This window comes from Pleurodeles waltl, chromosome 8 (assembly GCF_031143425.1).
Source record: "Pleurodeles waltl isolate 20211129_DDA chromosome 8, aPleWal1.hap1.20221129, whole genome shotgun sequence".
NCBI classification, from domain to species: domain Eukaryota; kingdom Metazoa; phylum Chordata; class Amphibia; order Caudata; family Salamandridae; genus Pleurodeles; species Pleurodeles waltl.
The window spans coordinates 811,128,889-811,151,712 of NC_090447.1; the positions used below are offsets into that span (position 1 = coordinate 811,128,889).

The 22,824-nt window shown below is 41.6% G+C and overlaps 1 protein-coding gene across 2 annotated transcripts in view; it reads right to left on the reverse strand.

Annotated features, from left to right (window-relative positions):
* PCCA (propionyl-CoA carboxylase subunit alpha) overlaps positions 1–22,824 on the reverse strand; it is a 2,021,650-nt gene that overhangs the window by 980,960 nt on the left and 1,017,866 nt on the right. For both annotated transcript variants that reach the window (XM_069205070.1, XM_069205071.1), the window contains exon 16: positions 13,641–13,716. In XM_069205070.1, coding sequence (XP_069061171.1) covers positions 13,641–13,716 — 76 coding nt within the window. The remainder of the gene's footprint in view (positions 1–13,640; positions 13,717–22,824) is intronic.

Consider the following 22,824-nt stretch of genomic DNA (forward strand, 5'->3'; position numbering starts at 1 on the left):
TTTTGTTTTTAACTGCTGTAGTTTTATTTTAGGTATGCTCTGGGTAACACGCTGATAGGTTTTCTTGGTTTTTATTGTTAATAATGAATGATGTTTTTATTGTTACTTATTTTTTATGGATTTTACTGTACATGTATTTATATGAATTATGTGTTCTCTCTATGCTTTGATGGTTTACGACCGAATAAAGCTTGTGTTAAAATAAACTAACTATTTTAAAAATTATAACTTTAAAACTAGTTATACTATTCACACATCATACCAAAAATTACTATTTACACCAAATAATATATTTTTGTGCCATATTACGTCTAGATCCGTTATCACACTTTCATGCTACATCTGTTTCAATTACCACTCTCCACTATACATCACCATCTCTATGTCACTCCACTCTACATCACTCCGCTATACGCCACTACTCTACCCCACTCAATGCCGCTCCACTCTACAACACTACACTGTAAGCTGTTACACTCTACGCCACTCCATTTTATGACACTTGAGTGTACACCAGTGCACTGCATGCCCTTCCGCTCTATTGTATTCCACGGTACACTATTCGACTGTATGCAACTCCTCTCTATGACACTGCACTCTACAATATTCCACTGTGTGCCACTTCAGTGTACGTCACTGCGCTGTAAGCTATTCCTCTGTAAACCACTGAACTTTACTCCACTCCACAGCATGCCACTCCATTCTACAACATTGCACTGTACTCTATTACACTGTAAATCAATACATTCTACGGCATTAAACTTTACACCACTCCACAGTACGCCAATTCACTATACCGCACCCTACGTTATTCCACTGTATGACACTTCACACTATGCTACTCCATGCTATTTCACTATTGGCCACTCCACTGAACCCTAGTAAAAGTCGGCATTATTCCACTCTACTGTATGCCCATACTGTATCTCACTTGACTCTACACCACTCTACTACAGTGTACGCCATTCCACTCTATGTTATTACACTCTATGCCAGTCTAATCTACCCCACTCCAGTGTATGCTATTCCACTATAAAGCCACTTCAGTCTATGCCACTCCACACTACACTATGTCAATGTATGCCACCACACTAACTCACTCCACTATACGACAGCCCACTCTACAAAACTCCACTGTAAGCCATGCCACTCTATTCCACTCCCTGTACGCTATTCCATCTCCACTCTAACACACTCCAATTTAGGCAACTGCTCTGTGGACCCCTCCACAGCATTGAATGCAGCTCAACTGTACCACACTCCAGCCTACGTCACTCGACTGTGTGTTGCTCACTATATGTCAATATACTCTACACTATTATGCTGTATGCAACTCCACTGTATGACACTCTATGCTACTCCAGTCTATGCCACTCCACTGTACACCACTCTAATAGACACTATTCCACTGTATGCCAGTCCATCCTACGCCAACCCACTCTACAACAATCCACTGTACAACAATCCATTCTTCGCCACTCCACTGTATGCTTTTCCACTACAAGCCACTCCAATCTATGTAGCTACACTGTACACCATTAACAGTCAGCGTTATGCCACTCTATACCACTAACCCGCTAAAATGTACTCCACTCTACGGTAGTCCACTCAAGAACACCCCACACCACTGCACTGTACGCTACACCAGTCTATGCTACTCCAGTGTATGCTACTACACTGTACCTCACTCCAATGTACGCCACTCTACGCTATTCCACTCTACCGCACTTCAGTGTCAGCTATTCCATTGTATGCCACTCCAGTGTATACCACTGTGCTCTACACCACTGCAATGTACATCATTCCACTGTATGCTGCTCAACTGTACGATACTGCAGTTTACACCACTACTGCATGCTACTACATTATATGCAAATACATTCCACTCTACAGTACTCAACTCCACTGTACACTCCACTAAATGTTAAACTATTCTTCTATGCCAGTGTAGTATATGCCATTCCACTGTACACCACTCCATTGAATGTCACTCAATGCCATACTACTCTACCCACTCCATGCCACTGCAGTCTACGCCACTGTATGCCACTTCACTGTACGCTATTCTACTGTACGCCATTACACTGTAGATCACTCCATTCTATGCTACTCAACTTTATTGTATTACACTGTACCCTATTCCACTGTACAACACTACATACTGTGTCACTTCACTATACACCATCTACACTACTCCTCTCTACGCACTTCGGTGTACACTATTCCACTGTATGCAACTGCTGTGTATGCTACTTCACTCTATTGTATGCCACAACCAAGTACCTCACTTTACACATCACAGTCAACTCTACAAAGATTCCATTTAATGCCACTGGACCGTACACCAATATACTGTACACCAATCCACTCTACACTATTTCCCTTTATGCCAATCCACTGTTAAGGACTGGATAGTAGGCCTCTCTAATAGATGGTAATCCATTGTATGCTACTGCATTCTACTCTACCCCACTCCACGGTAGTCCCCTCAACGCTATTCCACTCTACACTATTTTACTGTATGTAACTCCACCACTCTATGCTATTCCACTCTAGGCCTATCCGCGCCACAACACTGTATAACACTATATTGCACAACACTCCACTATAAGCTATTCCACCTTACCCCACTCCACTATATGCTAATGTACTGTATGCTAGTACACTGTACCTCACTCCCCTGTATAGTGCTCCACTTTACTCGATTGTATGCTACGTCACTGTACACTCTACCACACTCCACTGTTCGCTTTTCTACTGAAAGCCACTCTACACCACTTCACTCTACTCTATTCCACTCTAGACCATTTCACTCTATGTCGCTCCGCTCTACGCCGCTCCACTGCACCACACTGCACAACACTCCACTCTGGGCCACTTTATTCCATTGTATGCTATTTCACTGAACAGTATTGCACTGTACTCCACTCCATTATACTATATGACAGTACACTTAACGACATACCCCTCTACTGTACCTCACTCTACTCAATAACACACCACTCAATGCCAGAAAATTCTACGATTTAAAAAAATATTAAATTCAATGCAAAAAGTAAAGTTACACCTTGGTTATAGTTAGGAAAACTTTATTTACTTTTTCCTATAAAAGTCAAACTTAAAATACACAAATATCAGAAATTCTTCTTTTACAGTTATACCTTAAATTTATAATTTATGAAACACCTTTAAATTTATACAACTTTATTCTTTAGCTACAAACAAAACGTAAAAGTACACAAATAATTACATTTCTAAAATTATACTTATAAACTTTAATTTATAACTTCAGCAACACTTTCAAATTATAATAACCTGCACACCTCCATACACAGTGTGTTCGACTCGGTGGCCACATTACGTTAACTACAACTCACCACTATATCATACACTGTGTTCTCACAGAAGATATGATTTGTGATGTCATAACTATTAGTGTAAATATTATTTTAAATAGTATAACTGATATAATATAAAAGGGTATAAGCAGTGCATGGAAAAGGCACAGCTTATACCCGAGTTATAGTGGCAAGTTATAGTCAGTGCTGTCTGGTTAGCAAGATGAAGTGTGTGTGCGGAGGTTCGCTACTTATAATTATTTTAAGATGGTGGATAAATAGTAAGTGAAAGTTTTAACTAAAACTACTTCAAACTTTGGAAGTTCTGAATTTAAAGTTTGGTTTGTATAGGGTATAAGGAAAAAGCCTAACTATAACTAAGCTTAAACCTTTGGTTTTCAATGTGTTTCAAATCTTAAGAGTCCAGTGTCATCGAGAGAAGTGAGGTACAGTACAGTGGAGAACAGTGTTGCAAAGTCTACTGTCAGAGTGGAGTATTGAGGAGTGAAGTAGAGTAGAGGGGTGTAGCGTACAATGAAATTAATTGTTGTGTAGTGTAGTAGCATGGTGTCTCATATAGTGGAATCCATTATCGTAGGCTGGAGCAGCAATTTGCACAGTAGACTCGTGTGTCGTACAGTAGAGTAGGGTGTCGTAGACTGTCAGGGTGTAGTAGTGTTTTAGAGTGGAGTACAGTGAAGTAGAGCACTGTCAAGTGGAGTGTCTTGGAGTAGAGTGGAGAAGTGTGTCGTAGATTGGAGTGCTGTGTCATATCCTGGAGAGGCGTATAGTACAGAGGAGTGCAGTGGCATGTCATACAGTGTAGTACAATAAAGATGAGTGGATGGGCATAGAGTGTAGTAAATTGTTGAAGAGTGGAGTAGCATACAGTGGAGTAGAGTGTCAGACAGTTGAGCAGCATGGAGCAGAATATGGTACAGTGAGTAGAGTGGGATAAAGTGTAGTAGAGTGGAGTATAGTGCAGTGGAGTACACTACAATCGGGAAGTGTAGAGTGGAATAAAACGTCATAGTGGAGTGACTTGAAGTGAAGTAGCACACAATCAAGTAAAGTTTCATAAAGAGGAGCACTGTGTTGTGTAGTAGAGTGTTGTACAGTACTGAATAGTGCCACAGACAGAGTGGCACACAGTCTTGAAGAGTGGAGTGATGTATGGTACAGTACAGTGTGATAGAGTCGATTGGCATACAGTATTATAGAGTACAATGGCAAGGAGTAACGTATAGTGGAGTACTGTGGCTGAGTGGACTGGAGTAAAGTGGGGTGCAGTGGCATACAAAGAGTGACGTACAGTGTGGTATAGTAGACCAGAGTATCTTCGAGCGGCAGAGTGGAGTAGATTTTTGTACAGTATTATACAGTATAATACTGTGGAGTGTAGGGGTATAGATTGGGGTAAAGTGCCGCAGAGTGGCACACAGTGTAGTAGAATGCTGTACATTGGAGTTGCATTGAGTATAGTAGTGTGTTAAGCAGTGGAGCTGCATAGAGTGGGTTGATTTACAGCAGCATAGCGTGAGGTAAAGTCTTATAGTGGAGTAGAGACGAGTGGCATAAAGTGGAGTAAAGTACAACAGTGTATTGGTAAATCTTAGAGTATTCTGGGTTCTTGTACAACAGAGTGGAATGCTGTGACACAGAGTATAAAAATGTTTCATTTAGTGGAACAGACTGTTGTACAATGGAGCGTACGGGCATAGAGTGGAGTACAGACCTGGGCAGTGGTGAGTGCAGTAGAGTGTTATAGAGTGCCACAAAGTGTAGTAGACTTTTACAGAGTGGAAGAGTGTTGTACATTGGAGCCGCATAGAGTGTAGTGATGTACACTGTAGTGGCATAGAGTGGATTACTGTACACTGAGGTAGCATACAGTGGAATGGCACAGAATGGAATACTGTGCAGTTGAGTGCAGAAGAGTGGGAATGGCATAGAGTGGAGAGGTGTACAGTGGAGTGGTGTGGAGTATAGTGGATTAGGGTAGAGTGCTGTAGAGTACATTGAAGTGGTGCAGCGTAGAGTTTAGTAAACTGTTATAAATGGGAGTGGCGTTTCATCTAGTACAGTGGAATGCTGTGTTGGACAGTGTTGGAAAATGAGTAGGGTTGTACAATAGAGTGTACAGGACATACAGTTGAGTACAACTTGGACAGTGGAGTGTACTGGGATAGACTGTAGTAGAGTCTAGCAGAGTGTCAGTGTCTAGTAGAGTATTGTAGAGTGGAGTAATATAAAATGCAGGCGAGCACACCCGAGTGGTGTTGAGTAGCACACAGTGGAGGAGCAAACACTGGCGTGTCGTAGAGTGCAGTGGCATACAGTGGAATACTGTAGAGTGAAGTGGCATAAAGTGGCATAGTGTATAGCGCAGTGGCATACACTGAAGTGGTGTAGAGTGGAATACCATACAGTAGAGTGGCAACGACTGAAGTTGCGTACAGTGTAACAGCGTACAGTGGAGTGGTGTGGAGTGGGGCAGCGTGGAGTGGTGTAGAGTGGAATAACGTGCAGTGGAGTGGCACAGAATGGAGTGACATACAGTGGAGTGGGGGTAGAGTGGATTAGCATACAATGAAGTGACAGAAAGAAGATGCGTCCGATGAGCTAGTGTAGAATGGAGTGGCATAGAGTGGTAGTATATAGTGGAGAGGCATACAGTAGAATAGAGTGGAGTAGAGTGGAATAGTACATAGTGGAGTAGTATACAGTGCAGTGGATTGGTGTGGAGTGGCTGTAGACTGGAGTGGTGTGAACTGGAGTGGGGTAGAGTGTAGTAGCATAAAATGGAGTGGCATAAAATGGAGTGGCGTAAAGTGTTGTGGCTTTCAATGTAACAGTATTGAATGGAGTGGCAGAGAGGAGCAATGTACGGTGTAGTGGCATACATTGAAATAGTATACAGTGGAGTGTTCTAGATTGGCTTGGCATACCATGGAATAGCGTGGAGTGGCGTAGAGTGGAATAGCACAGTGAAGTAGCATACAGTGGAGTGGTGTAGACTGCAGTGGCATATAGAGGAGTGGGATAGATTAATAGCTTACAGTGGAGGGACATATAGTGGATGGGCGTTCAATGGAACAGGGCGGAGTGGCATAAACTGGAGTGGCACAAGAGGGGTAGTGTACACTGTAGTGGCATACAGTGGAATAGCATACAGTGAAGTGTTGTACAGTGGAGATGCATACAGTGGAATAGCAGAGTGGAAAGGTGTACAGTGGAAGGGTGTACAGTGGAATAGCATACTGGATTAGCGTATAGTGCAGTGGTATAGAGTGGGGTACTGTGAAGTGGCGTAGAGTGTTGTGGAATGCAGTGTGATAGAGTGGACTGGTGTAGAGTGGAGATGTGTACAGTGTAATAGCATAGAGTGGAGTTGAATGGAGTGTTGTACAGTGGACTGGCATAGAATGTAAAAGCATATAGTGGAAAAGCATACAGTTGAGTGGCGTAGACTGAAGGTACGTACAGTGTAGGAGCGTAGAGAGTAGTGGTGTACAGTGAAGATGCACACTTGCAATAGTGTGGAGCGGCGTTGAGTGGAGACTCATACAGTGAAAAGGCAGAGTGGAGTGCCGTACAGTGGAATAGCGTATACTGGGGGGTCGTACAGTGGAGTCGAGTGCTGTACACTGAAGTGGAGTATACTGTAATAGTATAAATTGGAATAGTGTACAGTGTAGTGGCATACAGTGGAGTTGCCTACGGATGTATGTGAAATTTAGTAGCAATGTAGATGTGTGCAGAGTAATGCAAAATAGCAAATTGCTCTGCCATGTGTTTTCCCAGATTTATCAAAGCAGGTTCACGCATGGTGACCTTGCGCATCTGCGCAACTTAATGTATAATCCTGCCAAATTTTATGTAAATCCATTCAACTTCAAGTTTTCGCACTACATCAAATACAATAGTCTATGGGAAATGCATTGCAGGGAAAACACATGTGGGCTCCACCTTTATCTTTGCTCTCCTTTAACAATGCACCACAAAAATGTACATCTTCACAAAATGTAGAAAATGCTATACGTCTAGAATGTTTTAGGTGATTCATCAAATAGGTGGAAAATCATTAGGAAGCAAAAATCTGAGAACTTCCTATCTCTGGGAAACCTAAGTACAACTACAGAGAGTGGCAATCAGATTTAATACTACTTATTTTTTGTTATTGTATTTGTTATGCACTTGTTGTCCACTGGTTCACATAATAATGTGACCATAAATGTTTCTTGTAGTTGTTCATGTAGAAATTCTGAAACTTTAGATGTGTAATCTAATTTATTTGTTGGGCTTCCTTTGTACTTTTAGTAGTATTGTGCTACATATGAAGCAAAGGTGAAGGAAACCCAATCATTGTTGTTCTTATAAAAATTGAGATTATTATTTTTTCCTAAATGCCCATTATCATGTCCTTCATATAGTAGTAGCTTATTTAGCTGACTGCTAAGTTTCTTTTCCATTTTGTTGCACAGAAGTGCATAAGGAACATGGTTTTTGTGTTGATTAAAATGTATTCTATTTGTTATTTATTTGTTCATTGATTTCTGTTGGCATCTGACTATAAATGGGCCTTTCAGCTGTTCATGTACTATGTCTGAAACTTTACAAATGCAATCTAGCTTATTGTTTGGGCATCCTTGCTACTTTTAGTAGTTTCTGCTACTTTTGAAACAACAGATCACTAGGTTTATTTGACCTATAACTTACCATCCACTAAACCAAGTTGGTTGTTACAAAAAAGAGGATCATCTACATACTATATTGTACGTTTCTGCCAATTTTAGGAAAAATTCATACTGCCATTTTTCTGCTATGTGTGCAGCAAAAAGACTATGTTACATGCTTTAGGAACCCCTTTCAACTTTGCACCTCCCTGAAAAATCTCTGCAAAACCATCAGTCGCCAATGTACAAAGTCGAACAGTTTGTGTAATGGCTACAAAGTCATTAGGGGCTATAAATTTGAGAAATCCCTATCTCTGGAAACCCTAAATAGAACTACACAGTGTGTGTGTGTGTGTGTATATATATATATATATATATATATATATATATATATATATATATATATATATATATATATATATATATATATATACACACATTCACTGAAAAAAACAAAGGGACGTTATAGTTCGGTAATGAATTAACTCTTTCAAAACCATAGAAGATCATCAGTTAGAGTTCTTTCAAGTAACTAACTCGTGCTCTAAGGTAACTATAACTCACGCCCTCGCCATGCACAGTTTTCTTATCAATAATTTTATTGCAAATGTTGCAGTGATAATATCAAAGATGCCAAAGAAGATGTCATCAATGATATAATATGTGGAGTAATTAGCTGTGCATGACGAAGGCGCAAGTTATCTTAGGGCGCAAGTTAAGAGTTATTTCAAGTAACTATAACTGCTGAAATCTATGGTTTTGTACGAGTAAATTCAGAACCTCACTATAACATCCCTGTAACCTTTGGTTTTTTCAGTGAATTTCGAACGTTTTTTAACAAAGTAATTTTAATTACTTTACGTTAATCCAACCACCGCAGTGCGTGGCCATTAGCTGTGGACAGCAGGGATTGGCCACAGGCCAGGCACGGCAATCAAGCCCTTATAACCACCCAACCCCGCACGGCCTTCGGCCATGTGCAGCGGGGGTTGGCCACAGGGCCTGTCTCTGTGAGTGGGTGCGTGAGTGTCTGAGTGGGTCTCAAAGTGGGTGTCTGAGTGGATGCATGAATGTCTGAGTGGGTGTCTGAATGGGCACGAGCATCTGAGTGTCTGTATGAGTGAATGAATTAGTGTATGAATGAGTCTGATTTTTTTTTTAATTGTTTTTGCATATTCTCGAATAACTCAAGTATCCTAGAACATATTCAAGAATATTCTCCAATATTCATGAATATCACGCATGGTGAAGAAAAATAATTTTAAAACCATAATTTGACCCTCACATACCCCTCTATCACACCCCTATGGTCAGGGTACCTCCACACTGACCCCTAATACCACGTATTTCTATTTTCAGTCCTGGGACCCTCCCCTATAACAAAATGGTGGCCACAACTTTCTAGTCAGGTTGTGATCAGCCAATCACAGCATTCCTGTTGCGCATGTTTGCAAATTCATGGTGATGATCGCGAAGATTTCACAGCCAGAGAAATACAAATGTATTTTCCACTTAATTTCTCAAAAACTACTGGACAGATTTACACAAAATAACCAAAATCACAATCTGCGTACCATAATGTAGCTTTCCGCCAAATTTTGTGTAATGCTGTACAGTGGTTTGAGCTGTAGTCGTGTCTAAAGGTCCTATGGGAATTAACATGTGAAATACAACTTTTTGTGACCCCCTCCTTTTCTCGGCCCCCACTAAACGGATCACCCTCAAACATTCTGCGTGCAACAAGAATCACTGGAACACTTTTTTTTTTTAAATGTCATGAAGATTTGTTAAACAGCGGCAAACATATAGGCACATCAAAAAAAGATGTTTCTACGGAAACATGGTCCTAACTGTAACTACCTACTGGTGACCGCTGCTAGGAGATAGATATAAATATATATATAGATAAATATATATCAAAACAAATCCCTTTCAGGGTTAGAGTGCCGCATAAATTATGCAAAAAAAGAGAGTAGAGAACTCTGGGTAGTTCCCAAGTTTAGGTGGAGAGCAGCTCTAGTAAGGAGCACCCTGCAACACCAGCGACACTCTAGATTTGCTCACCTCAAATGGCTGTTTATCTAGCAAAGTTTTTAAGCATTGGATCAGCACAGTGCTATCCACGCCGAGCTAGATAGTGACAAAGTCTTTTGCCATTTGTACAGCAAAGTCTTTAAGCATAGGTTTGACACAGTGTCAACCTTGCCGAGCTGTAAAATGACAAAAGCCATTTACCACTCCAGGCACAGTATTACAGCTTTGGACTGGTAAAATACCATCCAAGCCAACCTGGAATGAGTAAAAGCAACCCCTGACACGTGTTTCGCTCTCATTAGAGCTCATCAGAGAGGTTTAGCTTTGTCCAGACACAAGGGAGCACCCAGTATAAGTCAAAACAAATCCCTTTCAGGGTTAGAGTGCCGCATAAATTATGCAAAAAAAGAGAATAGAGAACTCTGGGTAGTTCCCAAGTTTAGGTGGAGAGCAGCTCTAGTAAGGAGCACCCTGCAACACCAGCGACACTCTAGATTTGCTCACCTCAAATGTCTGTTTATCTAGCAAAGTTTTTAAGCATTGGATCAGCACAGTGCTATCCACGCCAAGCTAGATAGTGACAAAGTCTTTTGCCATTTGTACAGCAAAGTTTTTAAGCATAGGTTTGACACAGTGTCAACCTTGCCGAGCTGTAAAATGACAAAAGCCATTTACCACTCCAGGCACAGTATTACAGCTTTGGACTGGTAAAATACCATCCAAGCCAACCTGGAATGAGTAAAAGCAACCCCTGACACGTGTTTCGCTCTCATTAGAGCTCATCAGAGAGGTTTAGCTTTGTCCAGACACAAGGGAGCACCCAGTATAAGTCAAAACAAATCCCTTTCAGGGTTAGAGTGCCGCATAAATTATGCAAAAAAAGAGAATAGAGAACTCTGGGTAGTTCCCAAGTTTAGGTGGAGAGCAGCTCTAGTAAGGAGCACCCTGCAACACCAGCGACACTCTAGATTTGCTCACCTCAAATCTGTTTATCTAGCAAAGTTTTTAAGCATTGGATCAGCACAGTGCTATCCACGCCGAGCTAGATAGTGACAAAGTCGTTTGCCATTTGTACAGCAAAGTCTTTAAGCATAGGTTTGACACAGTGTCAACCTTGCCGAGCTGTAAAATGACAAAAGCCATTTACCACTCCAGGCACAGTATTACAGCTTTGGACTGGTAAAATACCATCCAAGCCAACCTGGAATGAGTAAAAGCAACCCCTGACACGTGTTTCGCTCTCATTAGAGCTCATCAGAGAGGTTTAGCTTTGTCCAGACACAAGGGAGCACCCAGTATAAGTAAAAACAAATCCCTTTCAGGGTTAGAGTGCCGCATAAATTATGCAAAAAAAGAGAATAGAGAACTCTGGGTAGTTCCCAAGTTTAGGTGGAGAGCAGCTCTAGTAAGGAGCACCCTGCAACACCAGCGACACTCTAGATTTGCTCACCTCAAATGTCTGTTTATCTAGCAAAGTTTTTAAGCATTGGATCAGCACAGTGCTATCCACGCCGAGCTAGATAGTGACAAAGTCTTTTGCCATTTGTACAGCAAAGTCTTTAAGCATAGGTTTGACACAGTGTCAACCTTGCCGAGCTGTAAAATGACAAAAGCCATTTACCACTCCAGGCACAGTATTACAGCTTTGGACAGGTAAAATACCATCCAAGCCAACCTGGAATGAGTAAAAGCAACCCCTGACACGTGTTTCGCTCTCATTAGAGCTCATCAGAGAGGTTTAGCTTTGTCCAGACACAAGGGAGCACCCAGTATAAGTCAAAACAAATCCCTTTCAGGGTTAGAGTGCCGCATAAATTATGCAAAAAAAGAGAATAGAGAACTCTTGGTAGTTCCCAAGTTTAGGTGGAGAGCAGCTCTAGTAAGGAGCACCCTGCAACACCAGCGACACTCTAGATTTGCTCACCTCAAATGTCTGTTTATCTAGCAAAGTTTTTCTGCCAAATTTTGTGTAATGCTGTACAGTGGTTTGAGCTGTAGTCGTGTCTAAAGGTCCTATGGGAATTAACATGTGAAATACAACTTTTTGTGACCCCCCTCCTTTTCTCGGCCCCCACTAAACGGATCACCCTCAAACATTCTGCGTGCAACAAGAATCACTGGAACACTTTTTTTTAAAAAATGTCATGAAGATTTGTTAAACGGCGGCAAACATATAGGCACATCAAAAAAAGATTTTTCTACGGAAACATGGTCCTAACTGTAACTACCTACTGGTGACCGCTGCTAGGAGATAGATATAAATATATATATATATATATATATATATATATATATATATATATATATATATATATATATATATATATCTCCTAGTGGCGGTATATAAATATGCTGCCTGTGACCTACCGAGCTCAGGTTAGATCCACCTATGTGGTCGGTGCCGAGCAGCAGAAGCAGGACGCCGCTTCTAAATCAAATGATGCATGTCACAGGGTACCCGACACAAGGAGCTCGCGTTCCAGGATGTATTTCAAACAAAGTTTATTAAGGCAAAGTGTTTCGACCTAAAACGGTCTTCCTTGCAGCCAATAACACAATGAGAGTGCACCATCACCCTTAAAGAGTTCACTGAAGCAAACAACAGACAAAATACTTCACCATGGGCCTTATGCATCAAAGGGTTTTTACCCACTTTGTGTATGTAGGAAAATGTGTTCCTACATAACGGCCCATATCGTCTTTCTACATACTCACACAATCATAAAAATACGGTCTCCAAAGAAAAAGACGTTCTTAAAGTTCTAGTGAGAAATTTAAAAGCTACCTAGAAAAGTGAGGGGATACTCCGATTGAGCTGCAAATGTTTACGGTTGTAAGTCCCAAGTTCAAAACAAGTATGAGAACTCAGTCTAAAGGAAGAGTGGTTCATAAAAAGAGTAACCTAAAAAGCCAACAAAAATAGCTTTCACTGTTTTTTTATATCTTCGTCGTTGTTCAGCCTTTCAATTGCACATTTGTGCACATTAAGTACACGCACAGGAAGTGGGTTTAGGTTCAAGAAATGTATTTCATTAGATTAAGCAATATGTCCCTTTCAAGATCTCTCAACATTTAAAAACTGGATAATTGGTACTAAGCAAATTGAAAACCTAGTCCTTGTAATGTTTTAAAAGTAGAAAAGTGCAATATAACGGGCAATAATTAAGTATTCACTGCTTATGTGGCTGCAGCCACCTATATTAAAAACTATATAATAAAGTAAAAAAACATTAACACAGCACGAGCAAAGATGCAACTGCATCGTATCAGACAACAGTAACACTAAAATACCACAATTCACATTTTTGCTGAAAAAATCTAATATTAAAATTTGAGAACGAATTTCTAAGAAGATGGCTTCAGTCCAAGAAGCAATGTAATTAAATCACCGAGTTCTTCCAAAAATGTGTTAGATGTTTCGAGAAAAACACACCTGCAACAGCACAGTTAAATGGAATGACCGTCTTGTTTTTAAACACTTTTCTCAGCTTAATTAGTACCCGTTTTCGCTGTAAATCTGCATTTAAGCTGCAGTTGTATTACATTTCTAAGAAGTGGTATTTAAACTGTTGCCTTGAAACACCCATGTTACCTCGGATGACGTAGCTGTCCAGCGCCTCTTCCATTCTTTGCAATGCTTCAGCTCGATTAGAGCCATACGTGACCAACTAACAAAGAGATGAAGAGCAAAGGTGAAATTCAAAGACTGTCACTTCACACTCCCACAAAAAGTAGGAAGGGATGTTTGCCAGTGACTCTTCCTAGAAATACAAACACAGCATAATGATGATACATGAACACTAATTAGGCGTACATTCAATTGCACTGAAATGACCATCAGTCGCATAATTTGCCCAGTTCTTAAACAATGAACTAGAAGTACCTTTGAACGTGTCCTGTAAAGTCTGATGCTCTAGACCCCCACTACACACTGCAAAGACCAGGTAAGTGAGCAACCAGTTTTTTCAGTTCCTGACAGTTCAAGCTTATTGAAGTACAGTAAATATTAATCAATGTGGACTCCCCAGCCATATTACACATTCCCACACACACATATCTCTCTCTCTCTCTCTCTCTCTCTCTCTCTCTCTCTCTCTCTCTCTCTCTCTCTCTCTCTCTCTCTATATATATATATATATATAATATATACACACACACACATATATATATACACACACAAAAAAAGAATGGTTACAGGGATGTTATAGTTAGACTGACATTTTACACATACAAAACCATAGAAATTCAGCAGTCATAGTTATATTTATGTTAAGAAACTTTCCCCCTTTTTCTCAGGCCCCGCTCAGTGGATCACCCTGAAATGTTCCAGACAGCAGCTGATCTGGGCGTCGTAGTTTTTGGGAAACTTTCGTGAAGATTTGTCAACAGGCCCCAAAGATATAGGCAAGTTTAAAAAACGCTTTTTCTATAGAAACTAGCTCCTAACTATACCTAGTTCTACCTATATTATCTACTGGCGATCCCCAGTAGGTAGTTATAGTTAGAACCTAATTTCCATAAAACAAACTTTTTATTTTGATAATAACTTTGGCGCTGTTTGATGAATCTTTATGAATTTGTTAAAATTAGTGTGCCAGTCACTTCAGCTGCTGTCTGAATGATTCGTCAAGTGGGGGCTGTGAACAAGGGGGGGTCCCAAAACACATTTTCACTGTGCAATTTCCAATTGGGATTTTAGACACGACTACAGCCTGAACCGCTGGACAGAACTATACCATGCACTGCAAATTACCTTCCATACTGCATCACTCATGACATCTTCTATCACATCATTGATAATATAACTGCAACATTTGCAGGCGGGGTGCAAGTTATAGTTACCTTAGGGCACAAGTTATAGTTACTTGAGAACTAGAACTGGTAAATTTCTGTGGTTTTGTGTGTGTAAAATCTGAACCTAATTAGAACGCGCCTGTAACCTTAGGTAGTTTCAGTTAATTATATACACACACACATAATTACATACCCACAAACACATATAAATAAATATGTATACATATACGGACACACACACACAAATATATTACCCAGTCATGGTCGCCACAGGGTCATTATAGTTTGTTCTAGGTTTCCAAAGGAAAAGCATTTTTTTTGTTTCCTTATAACTTTGGTGTCATTTGACTAATCTTCGCGAAACTTTCTAAAACAAAAGACTCATCCACCTCAACTCCTTCTGTGAAGTTTTGGGGTTATCCGTCAAGCAGGGGCTGAGTAAAAGAGGCATCCAAAAAGGGTTCCCCTGTAATTTTCCATAGGAAAATTAGACACAGCTGCTACAGCTAAAACAGATGAATGAAGTTACTTCATAATTGTCAGAAAGCTAGATCTTGTTTTTGGTACTTTAGTAAAATCTTCAGATGTTACTGAGTAATTAAGCTTCAAAAACTTTGTATATCACATTGTGAAGCTGACAGATCTCAAGATGAGATCTGACTGGCTATCACTACATCAACAACAACGTGACGGCAGCCACCTCTCGGGAGTCAGTCTAGAGTCTGAGAAATTGTAGAAAAACATTAAAGAAAGATATAAGGGGCAGGATAGAGATATCCTGCCCCTTTCAAGGCCTGGTGGGACCACAAATATTTTTTAAAAATATATATATTTTTTAATGAGAATTTCTAGCAGATCCACAAATCTGCAGCACCATTTTTATTAAAAAAAAATATAAAAAATAAATAAAAGTGCAGGCTTGAAAAAAAAAAAACTCACTGGGATGGGCCGGGAACAATGAGCCATGGTTGGGTGTTGGAGCATATGTATATTTAGGGGAGAGGGACCCAATCACTCAGGGCCAATGTTATAACAAAAGGTGACGGGGAACGTGGCCCCCTCGCCCAGCCTGAGGTTCTGGGACCCCCATGCCACAAGACCAATCGAAAATGAAAGGGGGGGGGGGGTGGGAATACAGGGCCCCACTCCCCAAGCCTCCAAAGGCCCCTAGGATCCCATCCCCTTGGCCTAAAATTATTACAGAGGGGGAGTAAGGCCCCATCCCAGTGGTTCAGTATTTTAAAAGAGGAGGAGGGAGTGGCAGCCCCCGTCCTTCCGCTCTGAAAGACCACAGGGCCAGCTCCACTGTTGTGCCCAGTGAAGTCCACCACACAAGACAGTTTCCCTGCCTGCAAGAGCACAAGCAGGGAGCAATACATGTGCTACTGCTAGGGGAGAACACATTTTTTCCCTGCCTGTGCTCTTGCAGGTAGGAAAAGAAAGAATGCTCCCGCCCGGCAGGAGCAGAGAATAAAAGCGAGCCCCTGCCAGGAGGGAGCTAAGCCAGCTCTTGCTGCACCCAGAAAGGGTGCAGGTGGGAGCTGGTTGGGCTGCATTGGACCTGGGGCTCCACCCCATGCTGCTTCCAACTGTCTTTGACATGTGTGGCACAGGTGTGCACCCACCTAAGGCACTGAGGAATGGGATCCGCAGGGCCTGTAAAGACTTGGGAATCTTACTCGGATACTGAGTAACTGCTGTTGATTGTTTTCTTTTTCCATCAATTTACGATGCCAGTGAGCGCTTCCTTTGACACTCATGTTGGGTCATTGCATTTAGCCTAATATGGTAAGCCTTATGATCATTCAGATACAGGCACTTGTTCTACTGAGCATCGAGTGGCCAGGATTGTGCACTGTAGTCCTGTTCTTTATATGTTATGTGGTGTGTCCTTTTATTTATGTTTCACAAACTGAGTTATGTAGCCCTGATGTAGCCCACCAGCACTATTAGGGTGATCCCCTTCCTGGTGTGCTTCTCATTATACTGTGCAGCATACCATCAGATACTGTGCAGTAAGCTATCAAATGCTAATGCTATTCTTTGATGATACTTTTGTTTTTCAGGTCAGTCTCCTAACTTGAAGGTACATTTCAGACCAGTTTACACATAGCTGGTGTGCGATTACAACTATCCTTCACACTTTGGTGCCCCGTTCATGAGTAGATTAGGATTTTGGTCCTGAAAAATTGCCCCGATCAGTATTGACAATGAGTAGGCAAAAAAAATTTAGACATTTCCTTGTATATCACTCTTTGAACCAGTTAGGATCATTGTCCCAGCTTCTGGCCAGTGGCATTTGAATCATGACAAGGGTTCCTGTACAGTAAATAGGATTAGGATTTCCCTTAGTTATTTTCAACTTTCACCTTACACTAGTCTTCTCACATCACCACACAGAACACTGCACCTCGCTCTTTACACTGGCAAAACAAATACAAAAACACAAAAGAACTCTGGCAAAGAGCCAACTAGTGGGGCCCATTGGGCACTGCAGTGCCAGCCTAACAAGGAGCTGCCTGATGATGAAGCATAACATCTTTTTGGGTGTGTGAGGGCTCTTGCTCCCGAGATCAGATCCTCAGATCAGTTGGCTGAGGTTACTCTCCAACCTAGTCACCCTTCTTTCATAGGAATTGTATACTCTTTATAATTACTTAAAATGACACACAGTCCCTGTGCTCACCCCTCTCTTGGGTACAGAGCCAAGGCTGAGCTCTAGCAGGGCTTGAGCACAGGGCCTGGCCTGAGGCTAACCCCTGGCTGAGCATGGTTGCCAGCAAGACACTGAACACAGGTGTGGGGGTGTGTGTGTGTGTGTGTGTGTGTGTGTGTGTGTGTGTGTGTGTGTGTGTGTGTGGGGGGGGGGGTTGGGGTGTGTGTGTGTGTGTGTGTGTGTGTGTGTGACCATCCCACAAATTGCAATGGTTGAGGGGGAGGGGTTATACTATTTGAAAGATCCATTGTCTTTTTGTCTTCCCAAGTTAGTAAGTATTCCGTGACTCTGTCATCCCTTCACGTGTGTCTGTTCATCAGCAAGTGCCCATTCCAGCATGTATCTTCTCTAATCCCTAACCTCTGAAGCGCGGAATGCAATCAAATGTACAGCTATCCGCATCTTGCTAAGACTATCCCTAGTGCTATAATTAATTACTCCATTTCTTGTTCCCCCCAGTCTCTGCAATATTCTTAAGAGGAACACCTATATGGTCCCATACAGGTGCACCCACCATTATATGCGATAGAGCTTGAATTACATTTCCCCTCAGAATTCCACAACCAGCTGACAGGACCATGTTGCATGTAAGAAGTCCACTGAGGTCATCTTGCATTTACCTCAGGCTGTGGGGCTCGCAGGATATATCTGAGTCAGTTTCTTGGGTGTCATCCCCCTTTTGTTAAAAACGGAACTGAAATAATTTACATTTGTCATTGGGGGACACCTGCTGAACCAGCTCACATGCTGCTTTCTATTCTACAGTGGTTAGTTTGTCTGGACAATCAGCACTACTTAGGTCTGTAGCGCGGTGCTCATCAACACCCCTAATCCATCACTACTACCACATATAGCATTGTGGTTTGTCAGGGAAGCTGGTCTAGAACTCACGAGCAGAGAAGGCCATTCATGCATTATGTAACAATAATCCTGTTTTCTTGGTCCCATTCGAATTGCTCTTCTTTCTGTCTGTGCAAATGAGATAAATATATACTTTAAATATAGGTCGCCTGACCATTCACATCACGAGTACCGATATCTGACAAAAGACGTCTGTTAGCATGTTAGACAACAGCTTCAGGAACCACAGAGGCATGTCTTCCATGAAAGGAGGGTTTTAAATAACTTTATAGACTAATCAATGCCAAAACTCAGATACCTGTTGGAGCAATTAAGAGAAATCATGGGGATACTCTTCCCCTTCATAAATATCTCTGGGACTGTGGGAGCGTGTATGGGCCATACAAACCCACAAATAATGCTTTCTCCCAGTCCAGATCATCAAACCAGTGCACCGCATGCTGTAGCTGTGCTGCAGCATAATAAAGAAACAGAGGAAAACTCCAGTCCACCTTTTTGCTAATTTTCTCAGCTGAATTGGGCTCTGTTTACCCGTCCACATCAACTATAACAAACCATCTCATCGAGCAAATGCAGAAGCAGGGGTCAGACACAACATTCTGGAGTACATACAGAGAGTGCAGCAGGAACACCGTCTTACAGATATTCTTCCCATCACGGACAGCAGTAATATTTTTCAGAAATAGACTGAATTAGACAGGCCCTCCATCACTTTTTCCCCAAGTTAAGCCATTTTTGCTCCCTGGGGTAATGGTGCACTACCCAGACTCCTAAATTCCGGATACTATCTTTATCCTATTGAAGACCTAGATTTCTGATCTGAGGTGGTCTGCACATCCTTATTTGGCCAGCAGGAATAATTTGGACTAACTTATGTTCGTGTGCAGCCCAGAAACACAGCAAAACCTCTTAACTCATCCAGTTGTAGGTGATCGTATCCATCTTATCTTTATATTGTGTGTAGATTGTGATGCAGCGCAGTAAGAAAATTCAACAAAACAATCCTAAAGCTGACTTAGATAAAAATGACAGTTAGCTCTTGATCTTCGACCTCCCTTCTGTTACCAAAATAATCTACCAAACTAGCAGTTAGGTCTCTGCCTAAAACATACCACTAGAGACACTAAGATATACAACGTGGACGAAGGCCACCAAATGACTACTATGGGTGAAGCTAGATTATTGCTCTTTCTTGACTTATCTACTGTTTTCAATACGTGAACCACAATATTTCACTCAACACTCTATCTTTATGTGATTTGAGATGATGCGATGGTTTTTTAATGGTTGAAATCTTATTAGCTAAATACTGCCAGATTATTATCTCTGAATGCCTTTCACATCCGGTTAGTAGTGGTCCCTATCTTATTTGTTTGTTACTGTCAAACCTCAACAGTTTAGCCTCTCTGCGATCTGTATGCAGATGAAGAGCAGATCTAAACAACAATTATCTATGATTATACTTTCAACAAAATTAAAGACTGCCTCTTCAAAAGACAAAACTGGATAATATTCTGTGAACTGAAATTGAATTAGATTGAGATGGAATTCTGCATAATCAGCTCTGACCTCAAAAGTAGCCAAGCAAAAAGGCAGCAGATTAAACTACTTTGCACAGGACAAAAAAAACCTCAACCTTGATTTCCTATTGACTGTCAACAGGTGGCCAGAATTGACATACAAGGCAGGCCTATTGGCTCTGTCAAGGGATGACCACATCTATATGTCACAGCAAACCTGTAGGCTTTGCCAAAGGGACCACCACTTCAATGTTTGTCAACAGACCTTCAAATAAAGCATGAACATTCAAATAACATTGAAGTGCACGGGTTGGCCATCCGCTGACTGGGGAGAGCTGAAAAGGTCTCTCAAATACTCATACTACAGGGTTTCCTCTATACTTTGTTTTATGTTGGGCTGCTGGTGTTGGGTTTCCCCAGCAGCCTGCATCTTTGTTTTTTTTTTTTTTAGGGAAAAGATAATCATCAACGTGCATGGTGCGCTGATGTCATTTCACTGAAAGTGAAATGAGTCAACTGGCTCCTTTCACTGGAACAGTGCTCTGGGCATATCTTAGCCCCTTGAGAACTGACTTGCATGGTGGAGGTATCACTGGAATGGGGGGAATCTCCCCTTTACAATGATATCCCTCCCTAATGGATGTGTGTTTGAGGGGTCGTAGCAGAAGGACGTAAGCTTCCTCTGCAAGGATCCACAACAATCCTACCACCCGCATTTCCTCACTTATTCCAAGAAAAATGCTACCCCACTTGTGTGGTCAGGTCTACTGCCCATGACAGAAATAGAATCTGGACATTTACCTCATAACATGCAAGAAAAATGTGTGCTTTTAAGGCAAAGTTTGAAGTTTGCCTGGCATTGTGGCTAAGAAACTCTTGTGGGATCCATGCAAAGCACACTAACCGTGACACTTCCAGTAGATTTCCCCGTTTGGCTGTGAACTCAGGCACAAATATGGCAGCTTATCCCACTTCTAAATCAGGAAATTATTTTTAACAGGAAAATTGATGCATCCACAATGCGATCTGGGCCCTTTCCTTTTGTGTGTGATAGGCCCACCCACACAAGTAGGGTAACATAGGTATCAGGAGACTTAGGGGAACGCTGGGTGGTAGGAAATTTGTGGATCCTCAGAGATTCTAGAACTTTCAACCAGAGAAATTGAGGAAAATATGTGCTTTTAGACAAAGTTCGAAGTTTGGAAGGACTTCTGAGTAACAAAAAAAGCCTGGTGTGAGCCATACAGGTCTTGCTACCCTAGACATACCTAGGTGTTAAATGTTCAGAAATGTGCAGGTTTGGTATGTTTTCCTGGGCGAGGGTTGATCTAGGGCTAAAGTCTGCAGCCACCAACATTGCAGAAAAGGTTGGGTGGAAAAATTGGATCACTCCATGGTGTGATTCAGGCTTTTTCTTCATGCAGGCACTGGGCCCACCTACACAAGTGAGGTGCAGTATGTATCGAGAGACTAGGGGGAGCACTGGGGTAGGAAATGTGTGGCTCACTGCAGATCTGAGAACTTTCTGTCAGAAATGTAAGGAAAATCTGCATTTTTGGACGCAGTTTGACATTTGCAAGGGCATCGGCGTAAAAAAAGAACTTGTTAGAACCACACAAGTCACACCATCCTTGGATACCCTCAGGTATCTGTTTTCCAGAAATTTCTTGGTATTGTAGCTTTTTTTTCAGGGTGGCAGCTGAGCTAGGGCCCAAAATCCACAGTAATCCATGTTGCACAAAAAAAACATTAATTTTGCTGGGTACAATATGATGTTTTCAGGTCAAGCTTGAGCGTGTATTATGTAGCAGGCACTAGGACCAGCTACACAAGTGAGGTACTATCTTTACCAAGAGATGTGTGGGAAAACAGAATAATAGAACATTTGTTACCATCAACTCGATTTTTCTGCATGTGTACCTTCCAAAGGCAAGCCAGTGTGCTAGAAAAAAGATGTTTAGCAAAATGCCCTCTGAATCGCATGGTAGCATGGGTACCCACAAATTCAGAGATGTACAAATAACCACTGCTCCTACGTTCAGTATCTGGAATACATTTCAGAACTATACAAGTTTTTCTCTTACCCATGTTTCACTCAAAGGACTATCCTATACTCTGTACACAATTAAAAAAACATTGCACGGTGCAGCTCAGCTGATGGCCATGGTGTCACAGGTTCTTGGAGAACCTACAAGCTATATATTCCTATGGCAAGAAGGGTATCTGCTGCAGTGTCCCCTTGAGATCTTGATGCATGCCTGCAGATCCCCTGCATGTTGCAACAACTGCTTGCGGAGGCACCACTTGAGGGTCCGCATGTGCCAGTATGCATGTGTGACACACAGAATGCAGGAGGCTAGCAGACCTGACTGACTTAAAACTGTCGGAACTGTAATGATCTCTCCATTAATAAAAGTGTAGATCAAGGCCTGAATAACTTGACACCTCAGAGGTGGAGGAAAAGCTAGATTCAATGTGGTTTCCAATACTGCCCTTATGAACAGAATGCACTGAGAGGGCACAAGGTGAAACTTTGCTTTGCTAGCGGAAAAGACGAGCTTGTACAAAATATGTTATTTCCTGTAAGTGGCAAAGGGGAGCATCAGGAGTCTTAGCTTTGATTAGCCAGTTGTCCAGGTAAGCAAATATATAAATTCCCTTCCTTCTGAGATGAGCTCCTACCACCACTATCACCTTTGTGAAGACTAGTGGTGCAAAAGTGAGGCCAAATGGTAGGACTTTGAACTGATAAGTGTTCTAATCCTACAGTGAAGAGGAGATACTTCCTGTTTGATCTCAGGATCAGGTAAAAAGACATCTTGTAGATCGAGAGACACCTTCTAGTCTTCAGCATTCACCGCTAAGATAACATGAGCTACAAATAG